General features: G+C 44.8%; 1 protein-coding gene across 2 annotated transcripts in view; it reads right to left on the reverse strand.

Annotated features, from left to right (window-relative positions):
- Positions 1-24,118, reverse strand: part of LOC121552257 (kelch-like protein 29) — a 357,810-nt gene that overhangs the window by 67,597 nt on the left and 266,095 nt on the right. For both annotated transcript variants that reach the window (XM_045211311.1, XM_045211312.1), the window contains exon 10: positions 15,323-15,521. In XM_045211311.1, the coding sequence (XP_045067246.1) occupies positions 15,323-15,521 (199 nt within the window). The remainder of the gene's footprint in view (positions 1-15,322; positions 15,522-24,118) is intronic.

Consider the following 24,118-nt stretch of genomic DNA (forward strand, 5'->3'; position numbering starts at 1 on the left):
GAACAGCTCAAATAAGCAAAGAGAAAAGACAGTCCATCATTACTTTAAGACATGAAGGTCAGTCAATACGGAAAATTTCAACTTTGAACGTTTCTTCAAGTGCAGTCACAAAAACCATCAAGCACTATGATGAAACTGGCTCTCATGAGGACCGCCACAGGAATGGAAGACCCAGAGTTCCCTCTGCTGCAGAGGATAAGTTCATTAGAGTTACCAGCCTCAGAAATTGCAGCCCAAATAAATGCTTCACAGAGTTCAAGTAACAGACACATCTCAACATCAACTGTTCAGAGGAGACTGTGTGAATAAGGCCTTCATGGTTGAATTGCTGCAAAGAAACCACTACTAAAGGAAACCAATAAGAAGAAGAGACTTGCTTGGGCCAAGAAACACGAGCAATGGACATTAGACCGGTGGAAATGTGTCCTTTGGTCTGGAGTCCAAATTGGAGATTTTTGGTTCAATCCGCCGTGGCTTTGTGAGACGCGGTGTGGGTGAACGGATGATCTCCGCATGTGTATTTCCCACCGTAAAGCATGGACGGGGTGCTTTGCTGGTGACACTGTCTGTGATTTATTTAGAATTCAAGGTACACTTAACCAGCATGGCTACCACAGCATTCTGCAGCGATACGCCATCCCATCTGGTTTGGGCTTAGTGGGACTATCATTTGTTTTTCAACAGGACAATGACCCAACACACCTCCAAGCTATTTTACCAAGAAGGAGAGTGATGGAGTGCTGCATCAGATGACCTGGCCTCCACAATCCCCCGACCTCAACCAAATTGAGATGGTTTGGGATGAGTCGGACCGCAGAGTGAAGGAAAAGCAGCCAACAAGTGCTCAGCATATGTGGGAACTCCTTCAAGACTGTTGGAAAAGCATTCCAGATGAAGCTGGTTGAGAGAATGCCAAGAGTGTGCAAAGCTGTCATCAAGGTAAAGGGTGGCTATTTGAGGAATCTCAAATATAAAATATATTTTGATTTGTTTAACACTTTTTTGGTTACTACAGTGAGGGAAAAAAGTATTTGATCCCCTGCTGATTTTGTACGTTTGCCCACTGACAAAGAAATGATCAGTCTATAATTTTAATGGTAGGTTTATTTGAACAGTGAGAGACAGAATAACAACAAAATAACCCAGAAAAACGCATGTCAAAAATGTTATAAATTGATTTGCATTTTAATTAGGTAAATAAGTATTTGACCCCCTCTCAATCAGAAAGATTTCTGGCTCCCAGGTGTCTTTTATACAGGTAACAAGATGAGATTAGGAGCACACTCTTAAAGGGAGTGCTCTTAATCTCAGTTTGTTACCTGTATAAAAGACACCTGTCCACAGAAGCAATCAATCAATCAACTCTCCACCATGGCCAAGACCAAAGAGCTCTCCAAGGATGTCAGGGACAAGATTGTAGACCTACACAAGGCTGGAATGGGCTACAAGACCATCGCCAAGCAGCTTGGTGAGAAGGTGACAACAGTTGGTGCGATTATTCGCAAATGGACGAAACACAAAATAACTGTCAATCTCCCTCTGCCTGGGGCTCCATGCAAGATCTCACCTTGTGGAGTTGCAATGATCATGAGAACGGTGAGGAATCAGCCCAGAATTACACGGGAGGATCTTGTCAATGATCTCAAGGCAGATGGGACCATAGTCACCAAGAAAACAATTGGTAACACACTACGCCGTGAAGGACTTAAATCCTGCAGCGCCCGCAAGGTCCCCCTGCTCAAGAAAGCACATATACAGGCCCGTCTCAAGTTTGCCAATGAACATCTGAATGATTCAGAGGAGAACTGGGTGAAAGTGTTGTGGTCAGATGAGACCAAAATGGAGCTCTTTGGCATCAACTCAACTCGCCGTGTTTGGAGGAGGAGGAATGCTGCCTATGACCCCAAGACCACCATCCCCACCGTCAAACATAGAGGTGGAAACATTATGCTTTGGGGGTGTTTTTCTGCTAAGGGGACAGGACAACTTCACTGTATCAAAGGGACGATGGACGGGGCCATGTACCGTCAAATCTTGGGTGAGAACCTCCTTCCCTCAGCCAGGGCATTGAAAATGGGTCATGGATGGGTATTCCAGCATGACAATGACCCAAAACACACGGCCAAGGCAACAAAGGAGTGACTCAAGAAGAAGCACATTAAGGTCCTGGAGTGGCCTAGCCAGTCTCCAGACCTTAATCCCATAGAAAATCTGTGGAGGGAGCTGAAGGTTCGAGTTGCCAAATGTCAGCCTGGAAACCATAATGACTTGGAGGAGATCTGCAAAGAGGAGTGGGACAAAATCCCCCCTGAGATGTGTGCAAACCTGGTGGCCAATTACAAGAAACGTCTGACCTCTGTGATTGCCAACAAGGGTTTTGCCACCAAGTACTAAGTCATGTTTTGCAGAGGGGTCAAATACTTATTTCCCTCATTAAAATGCAAATCAATTTATAAAAAATTTTACATGCGTTTTTCTGGATTTTTTTGTTGTTATTCTGTCTCTCACTGTTCAAATAAACCTACCATAAAAATTATAGACTGATCATTTCTTTGTCAGTGGGCAAACGTATAAAATCAGCAGGGGATCAAATACTTTTTACCCTCACTGTACATGATTCCATATGTGTTATTTCATAGTTTTGATGTCTTCACTAGTATTCTACAATGTAGAAAATAGTAAAAAATTAAGAAAAACCCTTGAATGAGTAGGTATTCTAAAACCTTTGACCGGTAGTGTATATGTTTAGATCCTTGTTCTCTTTACAACATTATAAAAACCTGAAGGTTCATGCATACACCAGGGACAGGGGAGTAACTGCCAAGACAAGCAACTCTCATTTTAGTTTTTCCCATTGCAGAATGTTTTTGCTAGTGAACATGACATCTGGACGGTAGCCTCTTGACCCCTGCTCCCTGAGGTCAAGCTGAGAGACGCTTCTCAGCTCGTTAGGGAGGTGAAAAAATATCTCGCTCCCTCTCTCTCCATCTCTCTATCAATCTATGTGTGGCTAAAATGTCCTCTGAGGGGTTGTGAGACAGTACACTCTCCTTGACAACAGACCCACACAGGGGCGGCTGTCAGTCAGCTGCTGAAACGACAGTGGGGGAGAAGGGTGGATGGAGGGAGGGATGGAAAGATGGAGGGGAGGATGGAGGGATAACTGAAATGCTGACAGCTTGTGGTTTATTTCCCGTGTCGTGACCATGAGAGTAAAGGGAGAGGCGGGGGGGCGGGAACTCTGCGAGGTGAGCTGCCCACCTGCTGAGCATAGCATCGGTAGAACACACACACACAACCAACCACACCGCTCGTCTCTTTGCTCCAACCTATGGCTGAAAGCTACCCGTAATTGACCAAAGTTATCGGAATCTTTTGTAATTACGGTAATCTCTGGCATTCTATCATATTAAACACCAATGGTATTCACTTAGTTTATGATTTATATTTATGATAATGTTTTACAGCTTTGTCATTCTGTTTTTTATGTTAAAATATTTTACATATGATAAGGCCACACAGAGGGCCAGCGATAATTACAGACACCTGTGATAATCGGAAATACCCAAAAAGGCCACTAGATATCATCTGGTAAAATTACAATTACAATTATTCCTTGAAAGTTCCCAAAATTCTTTGCAACCCTACTCCAGGCCCCCAGTGTCCGGTCTGGAGCGTGAAGTCATGAGCTTTGTTGGTCGGCTACTGCGTAGCAACCTAGCGGCGCCAAAAGCCCTGGTCTGCCCTAGAAAGCCTATTTACAGTGCATTCGGAAAGTATTCAGACCCCTTCACGTTTTCCAAATTTTGTTACGTTACAGCCTTATTCTAAAATGGATTAAATTACATTTTTCCATCAATCTACACACAATACCCCATAATGACAAAGTGAAAACAGGTTTTTATATATTTTAGCAAATGTATTAAAAAAAAAAAACAGATACCTTATTTACATAAGTATTCAGACCCTTTGCTATGAGACTCGGAATTGAGCCCTTCTCCCCCTATTGCTCAGTTTTGCCAGGTGGCCATCTCTAGGAAGAGTCTTGGTGGTTCCAAACTTCTTCCATTTAAGAATGATGGAGGCCACTGTGTTCTTGGGGACCTTCAATGTTGCAGAAATGTTTTGGTACCCTTCCCAAGATCTGTGCCTCGACACAATCCTGTCTCTGAGCTCTACGGACAATTCCTTCAACCTCATGGCTTGGTTTTTGCTCTGACATGCTGTCAACTGTGGGACCTAATATAGACAGGTGTGTTCCTTTCCAAATCATGTCAAATCAATTGAATTTACCACAGGTGGACTCCAATCAAGTTGTAGAAACATCTCAAGGATGATCAATGGAAACAGGATGCACCTGAGCTCAATTTTGAGTCTCATAGCAAAGGGTCTGAATACTTATGTAAATAAGGTATTTCTGTTTAAAAAACAAACATTTATTGACTTTGTCATTATGGGGTGTTGTGTGTAGATTAATGAGGAAAAAAAGGTATTTAATCAATTTTAGAATAAGGCTGTAAAGTAACAACATGTGGAAAAAAGGACGGAGTCTGAATACTTTCCGAATGCACTGTAAGTATATTTTAGCAATTACATTTACTTTTGATACTTAAGTATATTTAAAAACAAATACTTTTTTTACTGTAGTAGTATTTTACTGGGTGACTTTCACTTTTACTTGAGTAATTTCCTATTAAGGTACTGTATCTTTACTTTAACTCAAGTATGACAACTGGGTACTTTTCCCCACCACTGCACACACACACTTTGCCTCCTCGGTCTCTCCTTGTTCTCCTCCATGCTGTGCCCCTGCTATCTCCTCTTTCCCCCCCGACGGCTAAACCCTTCTCAGGCCTGCTTCCTCTGTTTTTTATTATCTCCTCCTGCTCTTATCTTTATCTCTTCTCCTATTTATTCCACAGTTCAACCTTGCTCTCTCTATCCATTCTCTGTATATCTCACCTTGATCTCTCCCATTGCCCTGTCCTCTTCCTCTTTGACCCTCATTCTTTCCCCTCAATCCCTCTCATATCTCACTAAGCCCCACTCTCCCTTTTTCTCTCTGCCCTCTCACTCCCTCCCTCTCCTCCTCCTTTCTCCTAACCTTATGCTCTTTCTCCCAGGAAGGTAATTTGGTATGGTGAGGATCAGGAGGCCAGGGGCCTCAGATACAGTGTGTATGTGTGTGTGTGTGTGTGTGTGTGTGTGTGTGTGTGTGTGTGTGTGTGGCCCCTACTGTGAGGGTATTCTGGCAAAGAATCAGGGAGTGTGTTTCAGTCTAAGTAAGTGTGTGCTCTAAGGGTATTCTCAGGGTGTGTATGTGTGTGGGTGTGTGTGTATTAGTGTGTGTATGTGTGTAGTAGCATGTGGGTGTGTGTTAGTGTGTGCATTTGTGGCCTGCTGTGAGGGGACTCTAGCCAGGCCCTGAAAGACCGGCACAATGGGACAGGGACTCAGCACTAGCAGGCACTCTGCCAGCACACACACACACACACACACACACACACACACAAAATGTGACCGTTTAACCTACCTAAGACTCTACAGCCTCATACAATATTCATCACAATCATCCAGCCTGGTTATGTGAAAACCATTGCATGTGTGGATTTGGTGTTTGTGTGTGTGTTCAGTACACTGCATAATCTAGAGCTCTTGGAAGAAACTGAGCCAAATCAGCCAGCCAGTACTTGATCCTCTGGTCAGTGGTCAGAAAGCTGTGTCGTCATGCCAACAGCCAGGGGGTTGATATTCACTGCACTGGATATACTAGCTACGGTACCATTTAAATGTATAATCTGAAAATGATGTATTTGTTCAAACTTTCACCAATAAGACCCAGGGGCCCCGTGTAGCTCAGTTGGTAGAGCATGGCGCTTGCAACGCCAGGGTTGTGGGTTCGATTCCCACGGGGGGCCAGTATGAAAAAAAAATAATGAACAAAAAATGTATGCACTTACTAACTGTAAGTCGCTCTGGATAAGAGTGTCTGCTAAATGACTAAAACAAAACAAACAAACAAAACAACATCAACGTCTCCACCGTTATCTTCTATTCTACTCTCTCCTACATCTTTCGACATTGCAAGAGATTAGATATTATCATGATATGCTGAAGGCATTTCCGAAGCTTCGGCTTCATAGTGTGTGTGTCTCAGCCATTCTCAAGCGGTGCGGACCGTCCCGCTTTTCTCTTTAGACCGTAGCACAGAGTAATATCACGCTACATTGGCTCTTTAAAACAAACCAGCATGAATAATCACTCAAACCAGGAGCTGGACACTAGCACGTACACAAATACCCATGCATATGCTCGCAACTACCCAAAATAACAAACCCTATAATTGCCTTCCAAATTCACACATTTCAAGTCCTATCTCTCAAGTGAAATGAGAAATAAATTAAATTATTGGCTGAAACAGGGCTCTAGTCAGAGCTAGGCGACGTAAATGCGAAGTCGGTGTGTGAATTCGGTCGGTGCTTCAGTCGAAAGGCGACAGACAGAACCGAATAGTATGATATATCATCTTATGATCTTCTCTGTGCTCCTGTGTAGTTGTGCGTCTAGTGTGAGTCAGTTGTGTGTGTGTGTAGTTCTCATTTCTGTCTCAGTCGTGCCTCTGTCTCAGTGGGGCTTGTGTCTTTTCCCCAGAGGGCCGAGGGGGACAAGAAGTGTGAATAAGATGATGATGTCACCACTCCAAATGTAGGACTTCAAGAGTGTGTGTGTGTGTGTGTGTGTGTGTGTGTGTGTGTGCGTGTGTGTTAAAGTCAGAGTCTGACTTTAACATCTTAATATAGTCTTCCCAATATCTTCAGTTTCCTAGGTCTGCAGGCCACTCTATTGATTGTATTTTACATAATGACTATTACTGTTTTAAGGTTACCCTCCTCCTGGACAGCTACTGGGTCTGCAGGCGTTTGATGCAGCCCTGCTCAGCAGCTGATAAACTGAATCAGGTGTGTTAGAGCAGGGCTGGAGCAAAAGCCTGCAGGCCCAATAGCTCTCCAGGCGGAGGGTTGGACATCCTTGGTTTATATTCACCAATTCAGTTCATTTCATTATATTCATTTGAAGATGACTGTATTTGACTACAGAGTCTTCTATGAAAGTTGATTGCTCACCTGTCTACCACAGTTCAAAGCAGCCGCTGGCCTCTCCAACCAAACACAGCATTAGACTGCATACCCATGACTGGAGCTACTGTATGTGAGACTAAACCATGATAAAAGTCAGTGCTTAACCAGTTCAGACCTGCTACAATGCGGTTTGTGTGCGCTCTCCTCTCTCGCAGGTGCTGTGTGTGCGTGTGTATCTGTGTGTGGTTTAATCATTTCCTGTGTAGATGCTGGGCTTGTGGCTCGTGAATGTTATATTAGTGTACAGAAAGTGCAAATGGTCACAGAGATCTCATTTCAGACCTTCCCCCTGCTCTAGCCGGTATATGTTAAAGTAAATGTGTGGTGAGCATATAGCTGGGCCCAAGCACTGTATGTGTAGAATGTGACTCTGTGTGTGTGTGTGTGTGTGTGTGTGTGTGTGTGTGTGTGTGTGTGTGTGTGTGTGTGTGTGTGTGTGTATAGAGTGGGAGTAAACGTCCCCCAGTCATTACAGCTCATTTGTCTGAGTGCTAGTACACTTGGCTGAGCTAAGTTAACGGTTTGGCCTTGCTCTAGATTGTCCTTTCTGGGGCTGCACTGAGCATGGCTGCTGTGAGGAAGAGGCTTGACATGTGTGCGTGACCGAACCAACCTCAAAAAGCACTAATCACTCAGCACTACTGTTAATTGATGTAAAAAACTGACTGTGGTTTACGTCTTGTCTCAGTAACAGATCCTTATTAACAAGCAGGAGACAGAGGGATCAGAAAATAAGACTAAATACAGTGCCTTCAGAAAGTATTCAGACCCTTTGGCTTTTTCCACATTTGGAAACATTACAGCCTTATTCTAAAATGGATTAAATAAATAAAAATCCTCAGCAATCTACACACAATACCCCATATTGACAAAGTGAAAACAGGTTTTTAGAAATTCTTGCAAATGTATATAAAAATATAAAACCTAAAATACCTTATTTACATAAGTATTCAGACCCTTTGCTATGAGACTCAAAATGGAGCTAAGGTGCATCCTGTTTCCAATGATCATCCATGAGATGTTTCTACAACTTGATTGGAGTCCACCTGTGGTAAATTGAATTGATTGGACTTGATTTGGAAAGGCACACACCTGTCTGTATTAGGTCCCACAGCAAAAACCAAGCCATGAGGTCAAAGGAATTGTCCGTAGAGCTCCGAGACAGGATTGTGTCGAGGCACAGATCTTGGGAAGGGTACTAAAACATTTCTGCAGCATTGAAGGTCCCTAAGAACACAGTGGCCTCCATCATTCTTAAATGGAAGAAGTTTGGAACCACCAATACTCTTCCTAGAGCTGGCCGCCCGGCCAAACTGAGCAATCGGGGGAGAAGGGCCTTGGTCAGGGAGGTGACCAAGAACCCGATGGTCACTCTGACAGAGCTCAAGAGTTCCTCTGTGGAGATAGGAGAACCTTCCAGAAGGACAACCATCTCTGCAGCACTCCACCAATCAGACCTTTATGGTAGAGTGGCCAGACGGAAGCCACTCCTCAGTAAAAGGCACATGACAGCCTGCTTGGAATTTGCCAAAAGGCACCCAAAGACTCTCAGACCATGAGAAACAAGATTCTCTGTTCTGATGAAACCAAAATCGAACTCTTTGGCCTGAATGCCAAGCGTCACGTCTGGAGGTCCCGTGTAGCTCAGTTGGTAGAGCATGGCATTTGCCACGCCAGGGTTGTGGGTTCGATTCCCACGGGGGGCCAGTATGAAAAAGTATGAAAATGTATGTACTCACTAACTGTAAGTCGCTCTGGATAAGAGCGTCTGCTAAATGACTCAAATGTAAATATTTTCCAATTTGACGAAAATGTAAATGTAAATGGAGGAAACTTCATCCCTACGGTGAAGCATGGTGGCGGCAGCATCATGCTGTGGCGATGTTCTTCAGCAGCAGGGACTGCGAGACTAGTCAGGATCGAGGGAAAGATGATCGGAGCAAAGTACAGAGAGATCCTTGATGAAAACCTGCTTCATAGCGCTCAGTACCTCAGACTAGGGCGAAGGTTCACCTTCCAACAGGACAACGACCCTAAGCACACAGCCAAGACAACGCAGGAGTGGCTTCGGGACAAGTCTCTGAAGGTCCTTGAGTGGCCCAGCCAGAGCCCGGACTTGAACCCGATCTAACATCTCTGGAGAGACCTGAAAATAGCTGTGCAGCAACGCTCCCCATCCAACCTGATAGAGCTTGAGAGGATCTGCAGAGAAGAATGGGAAAAACTCCCCAAATACAGGTGTGCCAAGCTTGTAGCGTCATACCCAAGAAGACTTGATGCTGTAATCGCTGTAATGTTGTAATCACTGCCAAAGGTGCTTCAACAAAGTACTGAGTAAAAGGTCTGAATACTTATGTAAATGTGATATTTCCGGGTTTAAAAAATATATATAAATTAGCAAAAAACTGTTTTTGCTTTGTCATTATGGGGTATTGTGTGTAGATTGCTGAGGATTTTTATTTATTTAATCAATTTTAGAATAAGGCTGTACATTTGGAAAAAGTCAAGGGGTCTGAATACTTTCCGAAGGCACTGTACATCTCTGGATGTAAACTTCACAAATTCACAATGTAATCCCTGAGTTCCTCATAATACCTAATGACAGATAATCACTTGCATACAGTATACTGTCTCTAATTAGCCAATTAGTAGCTAGGAGAGTCACCGGAGTGACGTGTGAATGGTTCATAATGAGTCTAACGCTTTGAACACACCGACTGCATCATTGCGTTTTGGTACACCAGAAGTACATTCATTTCCAATGGAACTCTGCGCTTGCCTTGCAGCATTGCGTTGCAGAAGCAGCTGCGGTGTGTTCTGTGTGATACATACGTTGGATTTATCGAACGTATGCGTCAAACTGTATGTGTAAACGGGTTGACAGAAATGGTAGCAGAAGGTAAATGTTGAACTTTTGTTGCACACATATCTAGATGATGCTGCATACGTTTTTGTGCAACAACGCAGTCAGTGTGTTAAAAGCGTTAGGCTGTGTTTCCACAGCCACCCTAAGAACCCAAATCTGATTTTCTTTCTATATCAAATCATTTTTCCTGACTATCCACACTCATCCACACTGTGTGCTACTCTGAAGTAGCACACAGATACCATGCTCATTTCCTGTCAGTGTTCCTTAACATTTTGGAGTGGTTGTCATAGTAAGGGCATGTCATGTGAAAAAAATAAAAACACATCAGAGCAAAAATACCCAGATCTGAGTATCCAGACAGAGGCTGCATATGGAGGGTCGGGATTGAGATCCACTTACAGTAGGCTGCATTTAGATAAGCAGCCCAATTCTGATATTTTTTTCATTAGTTGGTATTTTGACCAACTAGCTCTCAGTCTCACATAAGAATTAGACATTCATCCATGTTTAAGTTGTTCCAAACGTCAAATTTCAAAGTGTTTAAGGTTAAGTTTAGGCATTAACCCCGACATTTTTAGGTTAGGTATTAACTCCGAATGGTTATGATAAGGGTTAAGGTTTGGGATATGCTTAAAACTAAAATCTCAAAAACAACTTTTTATTGCTGGATTCGAACATGCAACCTTTGGCACCAGAGGCAGATGCTCCCTGTCCACAACGCCCCATCAAATCCGAAACCTACTTCAAGGTAACAGCACTCACTGTTGCCCCTAGTGGCTGGTTTCCACGCCATCTCCCGACGTCCTGGATGGACGTCGAATACTGACTTGTATCAGAGATGACCTGGCTGCTTTTGACCAATCAGATCAGCTTTGAAAAAAATCTGATGTGAAAAGATCTGATGTGATTGGTCAAAAGGACAATTAGTGGAAAAAAAGAATTGGGCTGCATGTTGAAACGCAGCCATTATGGAGGTGGTATAAATCGGAACTGAAAAGATCAGAAACATGTGTTTTTTTGTTGTTGTTGCTGTTTACACATTAGGGGAAAGAAAGGCATCAGATATGCAAATAATTGGCAAAAGATCTGAATTGGGCTGCGTGTGTAACCACAGTCTTGTACGCAACACTGTACTAAACACTCTCCCATATGGATACATAGGAGGCTTAGGCATTCGTATACAGTACAGTATAAAAGTATTCCAGGCAGGTCACACCAGATCCACTTCAGTATTCAACATTTGTCCAGCTCCCCAGGACGTCGGGAGATGCCTTCAATACCATCCACTAGGACAGTGCCAATGAATCACGAAAGCCAGCTAGCTGTCTACTGGTAAGTAAAACTAGTTAGCCAGTTTTCGCACTACAGATATCGGCGCTATCGTTGCACCTCAGTATTGTTGTCTAGCTATGTAAATTACAATTACATTTCACTACTGTAACGTTCATAGCTGACACAACTTGAAAATTGTTCTTTTTTATAATACAGGAGCCTACATGCTTGTTTAAACTAGAATACTGGCTGAAATGGATCAAAGGGTGGCTGGCCCAGTGTCAGTTTGAGAACTCTCAGACAGCCTAGCACGCTATGGTGTCTTGCATGGGATTGTTTACAAAAAAGTAGAACTGCCGGCCCGACAAAACAAATGAATGAAGAAACCAACTGACGTAGCTGATTTTGAACTTGGACTTACTGAGTGTGGCTTTAACTAGTCCGAATTAATGCGTAAACTTAACCCCCACTCCCGGACAACTTTTGAATACTCAAGTCAGACCGTGAAATCTTGTTGTCTGTAGCAGGTGGTGAGAAATCTTCACCGGGATAGGATACTGATGTGTCCTGATGTGGACAAGAGAGCGACGGGAGGAGGAGAGAGAGGAGGAGATGGAAGAGGATGATCAAAAAGTGGTTGAAGAGGTAGAGGAGGAGAAGTAACAGGGGGAGTAGAGGAAGAGGATATGAAGGAGAAGGATGAGGTAGAGTAGGGGAGTATGTTGTTCTGGTGAACTGTGTCTCCTGCTGTGACACCAGAGATCGCTGGCAGGGAGATAGGTCTACGGACACACACACACTTTTTTTTTCAACGCTTGAGAGACTTATCTTCCAAGCTCAGGTGGTGCCCCATCTTTCAGGCTCACACACACACACACACACACACACACACACACACACACACACACACACACACACTGCATTCCCTCAATTCCTACTATTCTGTCTATTTCTCTCTCGTCCACCCTCAACTTCTCTTTCTCTCCCTCCTTCTCTCTCCCCCATCCACTATCTCATCCTCCCTCCTCCTGACACAGGTCACTGCTGGTCACCATTAGGATTAACTGAACTTTCTTTAGGAGCAGCCTCCATGTCCCTCTGACTCAGCCCCGCTGTGCATCTCAGAGCCAAGTCAGCCAGAGGACCAGATGGCCAGGCTAACACCACACTCAATCAGTCACACACTAACCAGGGGCCAAGCCTGACTAGAACCCTGAATAGAGAGATGTTTGACCTCAGATGAGAGAGAGAGAGCGAGAGAGAATAAAACCCTTAAATTGAATTGAATTGAGAGAGAGAGAGAGAACCTTGTTATCATAATGAATTATACACAAGTATTGTTTTTGGAACGTCTTTTCGAGAGTCTTCCCCCCTTCCATAAAACTAAAACCACTACCCCACTCTGCAATTTAAACAATTAAACACACAAACCATTAAACTACCACCATTTACTCTGATTGTTTACCAATGAGAGAGAGAGAGAGTGTGTGTGCGCGTTCACCTTGAGCAGAACAGAAAAGGCAGGTTCATAAACTGTCCACACCATAAAGTGACATTTGTTTAGCAATTACCTTCATTCTACCAAGCAGAAAATGTGTTATGTTCGTGCTAGGCGCTAATAAGTTTCGTGCACACACACACACACACACTAATTAGACAGCTCTTTATTGAGGGGGGACCAGAAAAAAGACTTGGCCGAGTGGCAGGAAAATCTAACGAACAAAAGCACTTTGTCTGTCCAGGGCTACTTATTCCCATAAATATCTGCTTTAATGATGTAAACAAACTGAATGGGACAGCCTGAATGGTTGGAGAGTGAATGGCTGGTTGGAAGTTAACTTCTTGTTATAGAATAATAATAGGAATAAGATACTGTAAATGCCTGGACTGTTCTGTGCTGAAAGCAGCTGGTGTTTAGGAGGTACTAGGAGATGTTTATGTATTGGGCCTACTGTAAAAGCACCCCGAGTTCCTCAGCACAGACATCCCAGGGACACTGTTATGGTTGGCCATCCAAAGCTTTCATAGTAACAGGGCTCACACACAACCCAAACTCTTATTTTGTTTCATTTTGACATTACTGGAAAACTACTGATGGTTTTGGACACCAATATTGTTTGTTAATGCGATCCAAAGTATTTCATCGGATGTAAATGGCATACTTTTGTTATTTCTTTCTTCTCCTGCTCCAAATATGAATTTCAGTCATTGCTTCATTGTGCCTTCTACATTGCATATTTACATTTTAGTCATTTAGCAGACGCTCTTATCCAGAGCGACTTACAGTTAGTGAGTGCATACATTTTATTTTAAGTTTTTCATACTGGCCCCCCGTGGGAATCGAACCCACAACCCTGGCGTTGCAAAAGCCATGCTCTACCAACTGAGCTATATCCTGGCATGCATGTGACAGCCCATGTGTGTGTGTGACTGTGTGTGTGTGTTAGGGTTAGGCGATGTCAACCTTTGTCCTATCTAGATGATGTACCCATAAAACATTGTAATATACGATGGTATCGCCCCCTATTGGCCAACCAAAAATAAATAAAAACTCACCTAAAACGACCATTGGGCTATAGCACAAAATGGAATGCTACAACCGGACGAATCATGACAAAAGATAATGTTGTTGAAAGCCTGGGCAGAGGCTAAGTGTAGGCAAATCTTTTCTAATATTCCTTTCTGATAGAGTATCTTCAGTATGGAACAGGTGTGTGTGTGTGTGTCTGTGTGTGTGTGTGTGTGTGTCTGTGTGGCGAATGTCTGATGACGAACAGTCTTACCCTAGAGAGTTAGGCTATACTTAATGGGCTGGATAGAAACTGACTGTCCCCCGTTTTCAGAACGGGATAATAATAGCTTTATTTGTCTCATAACATAGTAAATAAATACTATTGTTTGTTCTATCTCTCATAAAGCTGTGATTGAGAATAACCTAGGCTTAGGCTATAGACTTTCATTCTTGTTATTATTGAAAGCAGCAACTATAGGAGAACACCTTCTTAGGCTAGATTATTTGGGGAAAAAGCTACTGTTCATAACTTTAACTTGTCTTAAAGATTTTATGATAGGCTTTTATGATAGGTTATTGACCATTTGGTTTAATTTCAACCTCGCATGGAGGGATTTTCCCGGCCTGTATGGATAATTTCTTTCTAAATAAGCTTTGATTGAACTTGTCGTTAAATGTTTCTATAGGCTATTGAATGTTCTCTTTCATTATTAGTCCCCTGGCTACGTTAAGTTTTTAGGCTATTCAAATAACTTTTTGAGATGGAACTCCGTTACATTCATTGTTTGATCCGGAGAAAGCCATGCATAAAATGATGAAAGTGTAGCCTATAGCCCAAAGTCATATTCATAGCCTATCAAATGGAGCGAGAGAAGGTAATACAGGCTACGTTTTTTTAATCAGCTAGACACAAGATAGTGAAGGAGTGTCTGTTACAAAAAAAATGAATAGGTTTAGGCTATAGCCTAAGGCTCATGCAGCCGAGAGAGAGAGAAAAAGAGAGTTTCAGTTTTAAAGCAAGTTTGCTGCAATTCTACACATTTTGCCATGGGGCGGGGAGAATATTTAGCAATTTTATAACTCATTTCATGCAATTCTACTCATTTTGCCATAGGGTGGAGAGAAATGTTGAACGTTTTTAATATGATATCTAAGTGAAACTAACAAAATCAATGGGGGCCCCTCGGCTGGTAATTCAACCATGATTACTAAGTTTAGATAGCTAACTGCGAGGCTAATTTACCAATCGATTTTTTGTTTTTTGCTGACATGGGCTAATTGAGTGACTAATCAGTGACAGACATAAGATAAAACTGCTGATACACAACCAAATTTCGAAATTGCACCTTGTGTATTCTACTATTCTAACTTGCAACAGTACGTTGAGACCCCAACTGAGCCCCCCCCCCTCAAAAAATTAAGAAAGATATAATATAATTTATTTGATAATTATTGATCCGAGGGGCCTTCAAAAGAGGGGCCCCGAGCCGCATGCGGCCCGTCAGTTGCCAATCCCTGGTGTACACCTACCTGCAGATAGCCGTGGTCGTGTCCTAGGAGTCTGCATCTCCTGTCTGGCGTGAGGTAACATGTGATATCTCTTGGCCTCGTTGACCAGGTCTCGACACGCCTCCGACGTCTTTATTAACTCCTCGTTGTCCACAACGTTCAGCAGGTAGGACGGGTGGATGAACGGAAGACGCACCACTGCTAATAACTCTGATACATGCTGCAGGAGAAAGAGGGGGGAGAGGAGAGATGGGGGGAGGGGGAGAGGAGGGTGCAGGGAGGGAGGGAGATGGGCCAGGAGAAAGGGGAATGGAGTATAAAGCAGAGGGAAGGAGATAGAGAAAGACATGTCAATTGACTATGTGTAGGCTACACAAATTAATCTACAGCAGTAAAGCTGTAGAATTCCTGGAAGCCTCAACGAAGCGTTAGATTAGCAACAAATAAACAAACGCAGATATGAGAGCAAATCACACAGACTGTGCTGCCACAGACAACTCCTTTCATGTCTGTCTCAGACAACACCACAGTGGCAAATAAACACACACGACTCATTATAAACCGTCTTTACTGTGCAAATCATGTCATATCTAAAGGAATGGGGAAAGAAAATATCTAATTTGAAGGAAGGAAGGAAGAAACTTGCCAGTAAACTTTGGGATCAGCTGTGTCAGGGTAAGGTTAGAGAGAGAAAGAGAGAGGTTGATGACAGAAGTCTCTACAGCTGGCTCTAAGTCAGAACACGTGTGTGTGTGTGTGTGTGTGTGTGTGTGTCTGTATGCTTATGTGTGCGCATTTGGTGGTGGAGACAGGTGGTCTGCTCTGACATAGGTTGTCATAGTGACCAGAGTGTGCAATGTGTGAGTGTGTGAGACGTCCAGAACCCCCGCGGGACTCTTGTCTCTGTCAGAGCTAAACGTTGTAAACAACCGAGACGACGATGTCCGTGGACATCACAGTACAAAGAATTTGACCTATTGATCTCTAGCTCAGCATTATGACCACTCTGGAAGGATCATACAGCCTACCTTAGCAGCTCTCTGACACCTGGCTCTATTGTCCTCAACTGATCTTACCAGAGAGGAGAGGAGAGGAACGGAAAGAGGAGAGGAGTATGTAGGAGAGGAGTAGGAGGAGGAGGAGAGGAGGGGAGGAGGAGGAGGAGAGGAGGAGGAGAAGAGGAGTAGGGGAGGAGGAGTAGGAGAGGAGGAGGAGAAGAGGAGGAGGAGAGGAGAGGAGAGCGTGTTGTTGACATTTGGTTTGTGTGCCTGCAGTTAAAACACAGTATACAGATGGGACTATGGGTTTCTCTCCCCCACAAACACAAAACACACAGTTTACTCTTTACTTGATCAAACAAACAAGTCTCTCCATCTCTCTCTGCCCCTCTCTCTCTTTCTCATGAATATATATATACAGTGGGGAAAAAAAGTATTTAGTCAGCCACCAATTGTGCAAGTTCTCCCACTTAAAAAGATGAGAGAGGCCTGTAATTTTCATCATAGGTACACGTCAACTATGACAGACAAAATGAGAAAAAAAAATCCAGAAAATCACATTGTAGGATTTTTAATGAATTTATTTGCAAATTATGGTGGAAAATAAGTATTTGGTCAATAACAAAAGTTTCTCAATACTTTGTTATATATCCTTTGTTGGCAATGACACAGGTCAAACGTTTTCTGTAAGTCTTCACAAGGTTTTCACACACTGTTGCTGGTATTTTGGCCCATTCCTCCATGCAGATCTCCTCTAGAGCAGTGATGTTTTGGGGCTGTCGCTGGGCAACACGGACTTTCAACTCCCTCCAAAGATTTTCTATGGGGTTGAGATCTGGAAACTGGCTAGACCACTCCAGGACCTTGAAATGCTTCCTACAAAGCCACTCCTTCATTTCCCGGGCGGTGTGTTTGGGATCATTGTCATGCTGAAAGACCCAGCCACGTTTCATCTTCAATGCCCTTGCTGATGGAAGGAGGTTTTCACTCAAAATCTCACGATACATGGCCCCATTCATTCTTGCCTTTACACGGATCAGTCGTCCTGGTCCCTTTGCAGAAAAACAGCCCCAAAGCATGATGTTTCCACCCCCATGCTTCACAGTAGGTATGGTGTTCTTTGGATGCAACTCAGCATTCTTTGTCCTCCAAACACGACGAGTTGAGTTTTTACCAAAAAGTTATATTTTGGTTTCATCTGACCATATGACATTCTCCCAATCCTCTTCTGGATCATCCAAATGCACTCTAGCAAACTTCAGACGGGCCTGGACATGTACTGGCTTAAGCAGGAGGACACGTCTGGCACTGCAGGATTTGAGTCCCTGGCGGCGTAATGTGTTACTGATGGTAGGCTTTGTTACCTTGGTCCCAGCTCTCTGCAGGTCATTCACTAGGTCCCCCTGTGTGTTTCTGGGATTTTTGCTCACCGTTCTTGTGATCATTTTGACCCCACGGGGTGAGATCATGCATGGAGCCCCTGATCGAGGGAGATTATCAGTGGTCTTGTATGTCTTCCATTTCCTAATAATTGCTCCCACAGTTGATTTCTTCAAACCAAGCTGCTTACCTATTGCAGATTCAGTCTTCCCAGCCTGTTGCAGGTCTACAATTTTGTTTCTGGTGTCCTTTGACAGCTCTTTGGTCTTGGCCATAGTGGAGTTTGGAGTGTGACTGTTTGAGGTTGTGGACAGGTGTCTTTTATACTGATAACAAGTTCAAACAGGTGCCATTAATACAGGTAACGAGTGGAGGACAGAGGAGCCTCTTAAAGAAGAAGTTACAGGTCTGTGAGAGCCAGAAATCTTGCTTGTTTGTAGGTGACCAAATACTTATTTTCCACCATAATTTGCAAATAAATTCATTAAAAATCCTACAATGTGATTTTCTGGATTTTTTTTTTCTCAATTTGTCTGTCATAGTTGACGTGTACATATGATGAAAATTACAGGCCTCTCTCATCTTTTTAAGTGGGAGAACTTGCACAATTGGTGGCTGACTAAATACTTTTTTTCCCCACTGTATGTACATGAGTATCATACTTCTAGCTACACATTTCAAGCCACACAAGACGTATTATATTATGTATTAATACCCCTTATAGATCATCCCTCCCTCCCTCCATCCTGTGTCTGGCCTCTCTATGTGTTTGGCTGTCTCTCTCTGTCTAAGTGCAGCCTGAGTACAGTGTCTAAGTGCAGAGTGATGTGTGACAGACGTGTATTCAATCATCTAAGTGACTCACAGCATGGCTGAGTGGCTATGGAACAGCTGTGAACAAGAGGGGTCTCTCTCTCTCTCTCTCTCTCTCTCTCTCTCTCTCTCTCTCTCTCTCTCTCTCTCTCTCTCTCTCTCTCTCTCTCTCTCTCTCTCTCTCTCTCTCTCTCTCTCTCTCTCTCTCTCTCTCTCTCTCTCTCTCTCTCTCTCTCTCTCTCACACACACACACGAGCAGAGGCACTCGTTAAACGTGGAAAGCCACACGCCAATGCATTCCATACCGTACCCACATACATCTGAACAATATCATATTCTGTATCTAAAGACAATATGTATATCACACACACACACAGTCAGTCAGTCCCTTTGGTCCCACTGACAGTAGCAGAGAGGGACATTATTCATCTGTGTGTGGGTGTCTCGTCCTCCAGGCTAGCTCTCACCTGTAGTCTGACAGATCTTAGACACACAATACTAGAAAGATTATCCCTGCCTCAGCCAAAACGCAACCCATTTACATCTTACAACTGTGTGTGGCACCATGCTGTTTTTATATACAAATGATACCTGCATGCTCATCTTTATTCACTGTCCTTCACTGAAAAGACAGAACAGCACTCAGTGAAAAATGGACCGCAGAATGTGACTGAGGCACACACATTCACACAAATACAGCAATCCCCCTAAAGAAAGAACCGAAGGAAGAGATGGATGAACAAAGTGCATGTGTGTAGACCAGTGGAGGCTGTTGAGGGGAGGATGGCTCATAATAATGTCCGGAACGGAGAAAATGTAATGGCATCAAACACCTGGAAACCATGTGTTTGAAGTATTTGATACCATTCCACTAATTCCACTCCAGCCTTTACCACGAGCCTGTCCTCCACAATTAAGGTGCCACCGATCTCCTGTGCTGTAGGCTGTGGGGTTGGAGTTTACTAGAGCGCGTAGCCATGCTTAGCCTCAGAGCGCTAACAAACTCACTCACCTGGACCAACTAACATTTATAGGGCTAGGCTCACGCAATGGTGTATGTGTGTTGTGTTCCCCCTCAGGTTAGTGATGTGTGTGCGGGATGAAGACAGGAGAGGCGGTGGGATAGAGCATATGGATAGAGGCAGGCTGCTGCTGTGCTCAGCAGTTGAGACGCCGAGGACACGACCACGGCTATCTACAGGTAGGTGTACACACACACAGATGCAGCTGTTTTGCTCTGAGGGGCAGTTCCAGCATGACTTCACTCCTGAGTGGCGCAGTGGTCTAAGGCACTGCATTGCAGTGCTAGCTTTGCCACTAGAGATCCTGGTTCGAATCCAGGCTCTGTCGTAGCCGGCCGCGACCGGGAGACCCATGGGGCGGCGCACAATTGGCCCAGCGTCGTCCAGGGTAGGGGAGGGAATGGCCGGCAGGGATGTAGCTCAGTTGGTAGAGCATGGCGTTTGCAACGGCAGGGTTGTGGGTTCGATTCCCACAGGGGGACAGTATAAAAAAATAATAATGTATGCACTCACTAACTGTAAGTCGCTCTGGATAAGAGCGTCTGCTAAATGACTAAAATGTAAATGTAAAATGTAATAACACGCTAACTAGTTCACCCCTCCCAAATCAGCCTTTTTAAAGACTATAGAAATCAGCCTTTTTCCTGTTAATCCATGTAGACAGAGGACTTCCGGGTGTGTTCTGTGTTGATCTGGCTTTGTAAGGAGAGTTCTTTGTTAAAGCACGATGTATGTTTGGTGAACACAATACTATTGCACACACTACACACGGTTGCTAAACCGCAAGGAGAGAGTCTGTCTAAACTTATTTTGTGGTGGACAGTCTTTTGTGCTCCAATGTTTATATAAAATGCAGTATCTTAGAAAGCAGATGGGGATAATCAATATTTTTGGTTCTTCTCTATACTTGCTTAAAACACATTTTAAAGACCTTCACTAAGAGAAATATACTCTAACACTATTAATATAACATCTAATAACTTTCCCTCCATTCATTTGTGGGTTCTGAAATGGCAAAGGTCAGATGCCCATTGTTATTTTTTGATGTGTGAACTCTTAGGTCTTTTCCCATAGTGTAGTGAATGACTGGCTCTTTATATCTACCAACACCACCGTTAAATGTCACATTAGGGGTCTCTGTCTCCATGTCTCCCTCTCTCTCCCTCTCTGTCTGCCTGTCTCTCTGTCAGCCTGTCTCTCTGTCAGCCTGTCTCTCTGTCAACCTGTCTCTCTGTCTGTCTCGCCTTCTGTCTCGCCGTCTGTCTCTCCGTCGGTCTCTTTGTCTCTTCTGTCTGTCTGTCTCTTCTGTCTGTCTGTCTCTCGGTCTGTCTGTCAGTCAGTCTCTTGGTCTCTCGGTCGTTCCGTCTGTCTGTCTGTCTGTCTGTCTGTCTCATTTGTCTATGTCTGTCTGTCTGTCTGTCTGTCTGTCTCTTTGTCTGTCGGTCTCTTGGTCTCTTTGTCTGTCGGTCTCTTGGTCTCTTTGTCTGTCAGTCTCTCGGTCTCTTCTGTCTGTCTATTCTGTCTGTCTCTCTGTCGGTCTGTCTCTTCTGCCTGTCTGTCTCTTGGTCTCTTGGTCTGTCTGTCTGTCTCTCTGTCTGTTGGTCTCTCTGTCTGCCTGTCTCTCTGTCTGTCTGTCTCTCTCTCTCTCTGTCTGTCTGTCTCGCCGTAGGTATCGCCGTCTGTCTCTTTGTCTCTTCTGTCTGTCTGTCTGTCTGTCTCTCGGTCTGTCTGTCAGTCAGTCTCTTGGTCTCTCCGTCGGTCTCTCTGTCTGTCTATGTGTCTGTCTGTGTCTGTCTGTGGATCACTCTGTCTGTCTGTCTCGTCTGTCTCTGTCTGTCTGTCTCTGTCTGTCTGTCTCTTCTGTCTCTTTGTCTGTCGGTCTCTGTTTGTCTGTCGGACTCTTCTGTCTGTCCCTCTGTCTGTCTCGCCGTCTGTCTCTCCATCAGTCTCTTTGTCTCTTCTGCCGGCCTCTTCTTTCGGGCTCTTCTGTCAGTCTGTCTCTATGTCTCTGTCGGTCTCTGTCGGTCTGTCTCTTCTGTCTGTCTCATCTGTCTGTCTCGTATGTCTGTCTTGTCCATCTGTCTCTCGGTCTCTTCTGTCTGTCTCTTCGTCTGTCCCTCGGTCTGTCTCTGTTTGTCTTTCAGTCTGTCCCTCTGTCTGTCTGTCTGTCTGTCTGTCTGTCTGTCTGTCTGTCTGTCTGTCTGTCTGTCTCTTCTGTCTGTCTGTCTCTTCTGTCTGTCTGTCTCTTCTGTCTGTCTGTCTCATCTGTCTGTCTCTTCTGTCTGTCTGTCTGTCTCTTCTGTCTGTCTTGTCTCTTGGCCTCTCGGTCTGTGTGTCTGTCTCTCGGTCTCTCCGTCGGTCTCTCCGTCGGTCTCTCCTTCAGTCTCTCCGTTGGTCTCAGTCGGTCTCGCGTCGGACTCTCCGTCTGTGTGTCTGTCTGTGTATGTCTGTCTCTTCTGTCTCTCCCGTTTGTCTGTCTGTATGTCTGCCTGCCTGTGTCTGTCTGTCGATCACTCTGTCTGTCAGTCCCGTCTGTCAATCTCGTCTGTCGGTCTCTCTGTCGGTCGGTCTGTCCGTCTTTTCTGTCTCTTCTGTCTGTCTGTCTCGTCTGTCTGTCTCTCGGTCAGTCTGTTGGTCTGTCTGTCGGTCTGTCTCTTCTGTCTGTCTGTCTCTTGGTCTGTCTCTCGGTCTGTCTGTCTCTTCTGTCTGTCTGTCTGTCTCTCTGTCTGTCTCGGTTTGTCTGTCAGTCAGTCTCTTGGTCTCTCGGTCTCTCTGTCTGGCTCTCTGTCTGTCTGGCTCTCTGTCTGTCTGTCGGTCTCTTCTGTCGGTCTCTTCTGTCGGTCTCTTCTGTCTGTCTGTTTCTTCTGTCTGTCTGTCTCTTCTGTCTGTCTCTTTGTCTGTCGGTCTCTCTGTCTCTTTGTCTGTCGGTCTCTCGGTCTCTGTCTGTCTGTCTGTCTGTCTGTCTGTCTCTTCTGTCTGTCTCTTCTGTCTGTCTGTCTCTTGGTCTCTCGGTCTGTCTGTCTCTCTGTCTGTCTGGCCGTCTGTCTCTCCGTCGGTCTCTTTGTCTCTTCTGCCGGCCTCTTCTTTTGGTCTCTTCTGTCAGTCTGTGTCTATGTCTCTGTCGGTCTCTGTCGGTCTGTCTCTTCTGTCTGTCTCGTCTGTATGTCTCGTATGTCTGTCTTGTCCATCTGTCTCTCGGTCTCTTCTGTCTGTCTCTTCGTCTGTCCCTCAGTCTGTCTCTGTTTGTCTTTCAGTCTGTCCCTCTGTCTGTCTGTCTCTTTTGTCTGTCTGTCTCTTTTGTCTGTCTGTCTCTTTTGTCTGTCTGTCTCTTTTGTCTGTCTGTCGGTCTCTTCTGTCTGTCTTGTCTCTTGGCCTCTCGGTCTGTGTGTCTGTCTCTCGGTCTCTCCGTCAGTCTCTTCGTCGGTCTCTCCTTCAGTCTCTCCGTTGGTCTCAGTCGGTCTCGCCGTCGGACTCTCCGTCTGTGTGTCTGTCTGTGTCTGTCTGTCTCTGTCTGTCTGTCTCTTCTGTCTCTTTGTCTGTCGGTCTCTGTTTGTCTGTCGGACTCTTCTGTCTGTCCCTCTGTCTGTCTCGCCGTCTGTCTCTCCATCAGTCTCTTTGTCTCTTCTGCCGGCCTCTTCTTTCGGGCTCTTCTGTCAGTCTGTCTCTATGTCTCTGTCGGTCTCTGTCGGTCTGTCTCTTCTGTCTGTCTCATCTGTCTGTCTCGTATGTCTGTCTTGTCCATATGTCTCTCGGTCTCTTCTGTCTGTCTCTTCGTCTGTCCCTCGGTCTGTCTCTGTTTGTCTTTCAGTCTGTCCCTCTGTCCCTCTGTCTGTCTGTCTGTCTGTCTGTCTGTCTGTCTGTCTGTCTCTTCTGTCTGTCTGTCTCTTCTGTCTGTCTGTCTCTTCTGTCTGTCTGTCTCATCTGTCTGTCTCTTCTGTCTGTCTGTCTGTCTCTTCTGTCTGTCTTGTCTCTTGGCCTCTCGGTCTGTGTGTCTGTCTCTCGGTCTCTCCGTCGGTCTCTCCGTCGGTCTCTCCTTCAGTCTCTCCGTTGGTCTCAGTCGGTCTCGCGTCGGACTCTCCGTCTGTGTGTCTGTCTGTGTATGTCTGTCTCTTCTGTCTCTCCCGTTTGTCTGTCTGTATGTCTGCCTGCCTGTGTCTGTCTGTCGATCACTCTGTCTGTCAGTCCCGTCTGTCAATCTCGTCTGTCGGTCTCTCTGTCGGTCGGTCTGTCCGTCTTTTCTGTCTCTTCTGTCTGTCTGTCTCGTCTGTCTGTCTCTCGGTCAGTCTGTTGGTCTGTCTGTCGGTCTGTCTCTTCTGTCTGTCTGTCTCTTGGTCTGTCTCTCGGTCTGTCTGTCTCTTCTGTCTGTCTGTCTGTCTCTCTGTCTGTCTCGGTTTGTCTGTCAGTCAGTCTCTTGGTCTCTCGGTCTCTCTGTCTGGCTCTCTGTCTGTCTGGCTCTCTGTCTGTCTGTCGGTCTCTTCTGTCGGTCTCTTCTGTCGGTCTCTTCTGTCTGTCTGTTTCTTCTGTCTGTCTGTCTCTTCTGTCTGTCTCTTTGTCTGTCGGTCTCTCTGTCTCTTTGTCTGTCGGTCTCTCGGTCTCTGTCTGT

The sequence above is a fragment of the Coregonus clupeaformis genome, chromosome 36 (genome assembly GCF_020615455.1).
Source record: "Coregonus clupeaformis isolate EN_2021a chromosome 36, ASM2061545v1, whole genome shotgun sequence".
In the NCBI taxonomy this organism is placed as follows: Eukaryota; Metazoa; Chordata; class Actinopteri; order Salmoniformes; family Salmonidae; genus Coregonus; species Coregonus clupeaformis.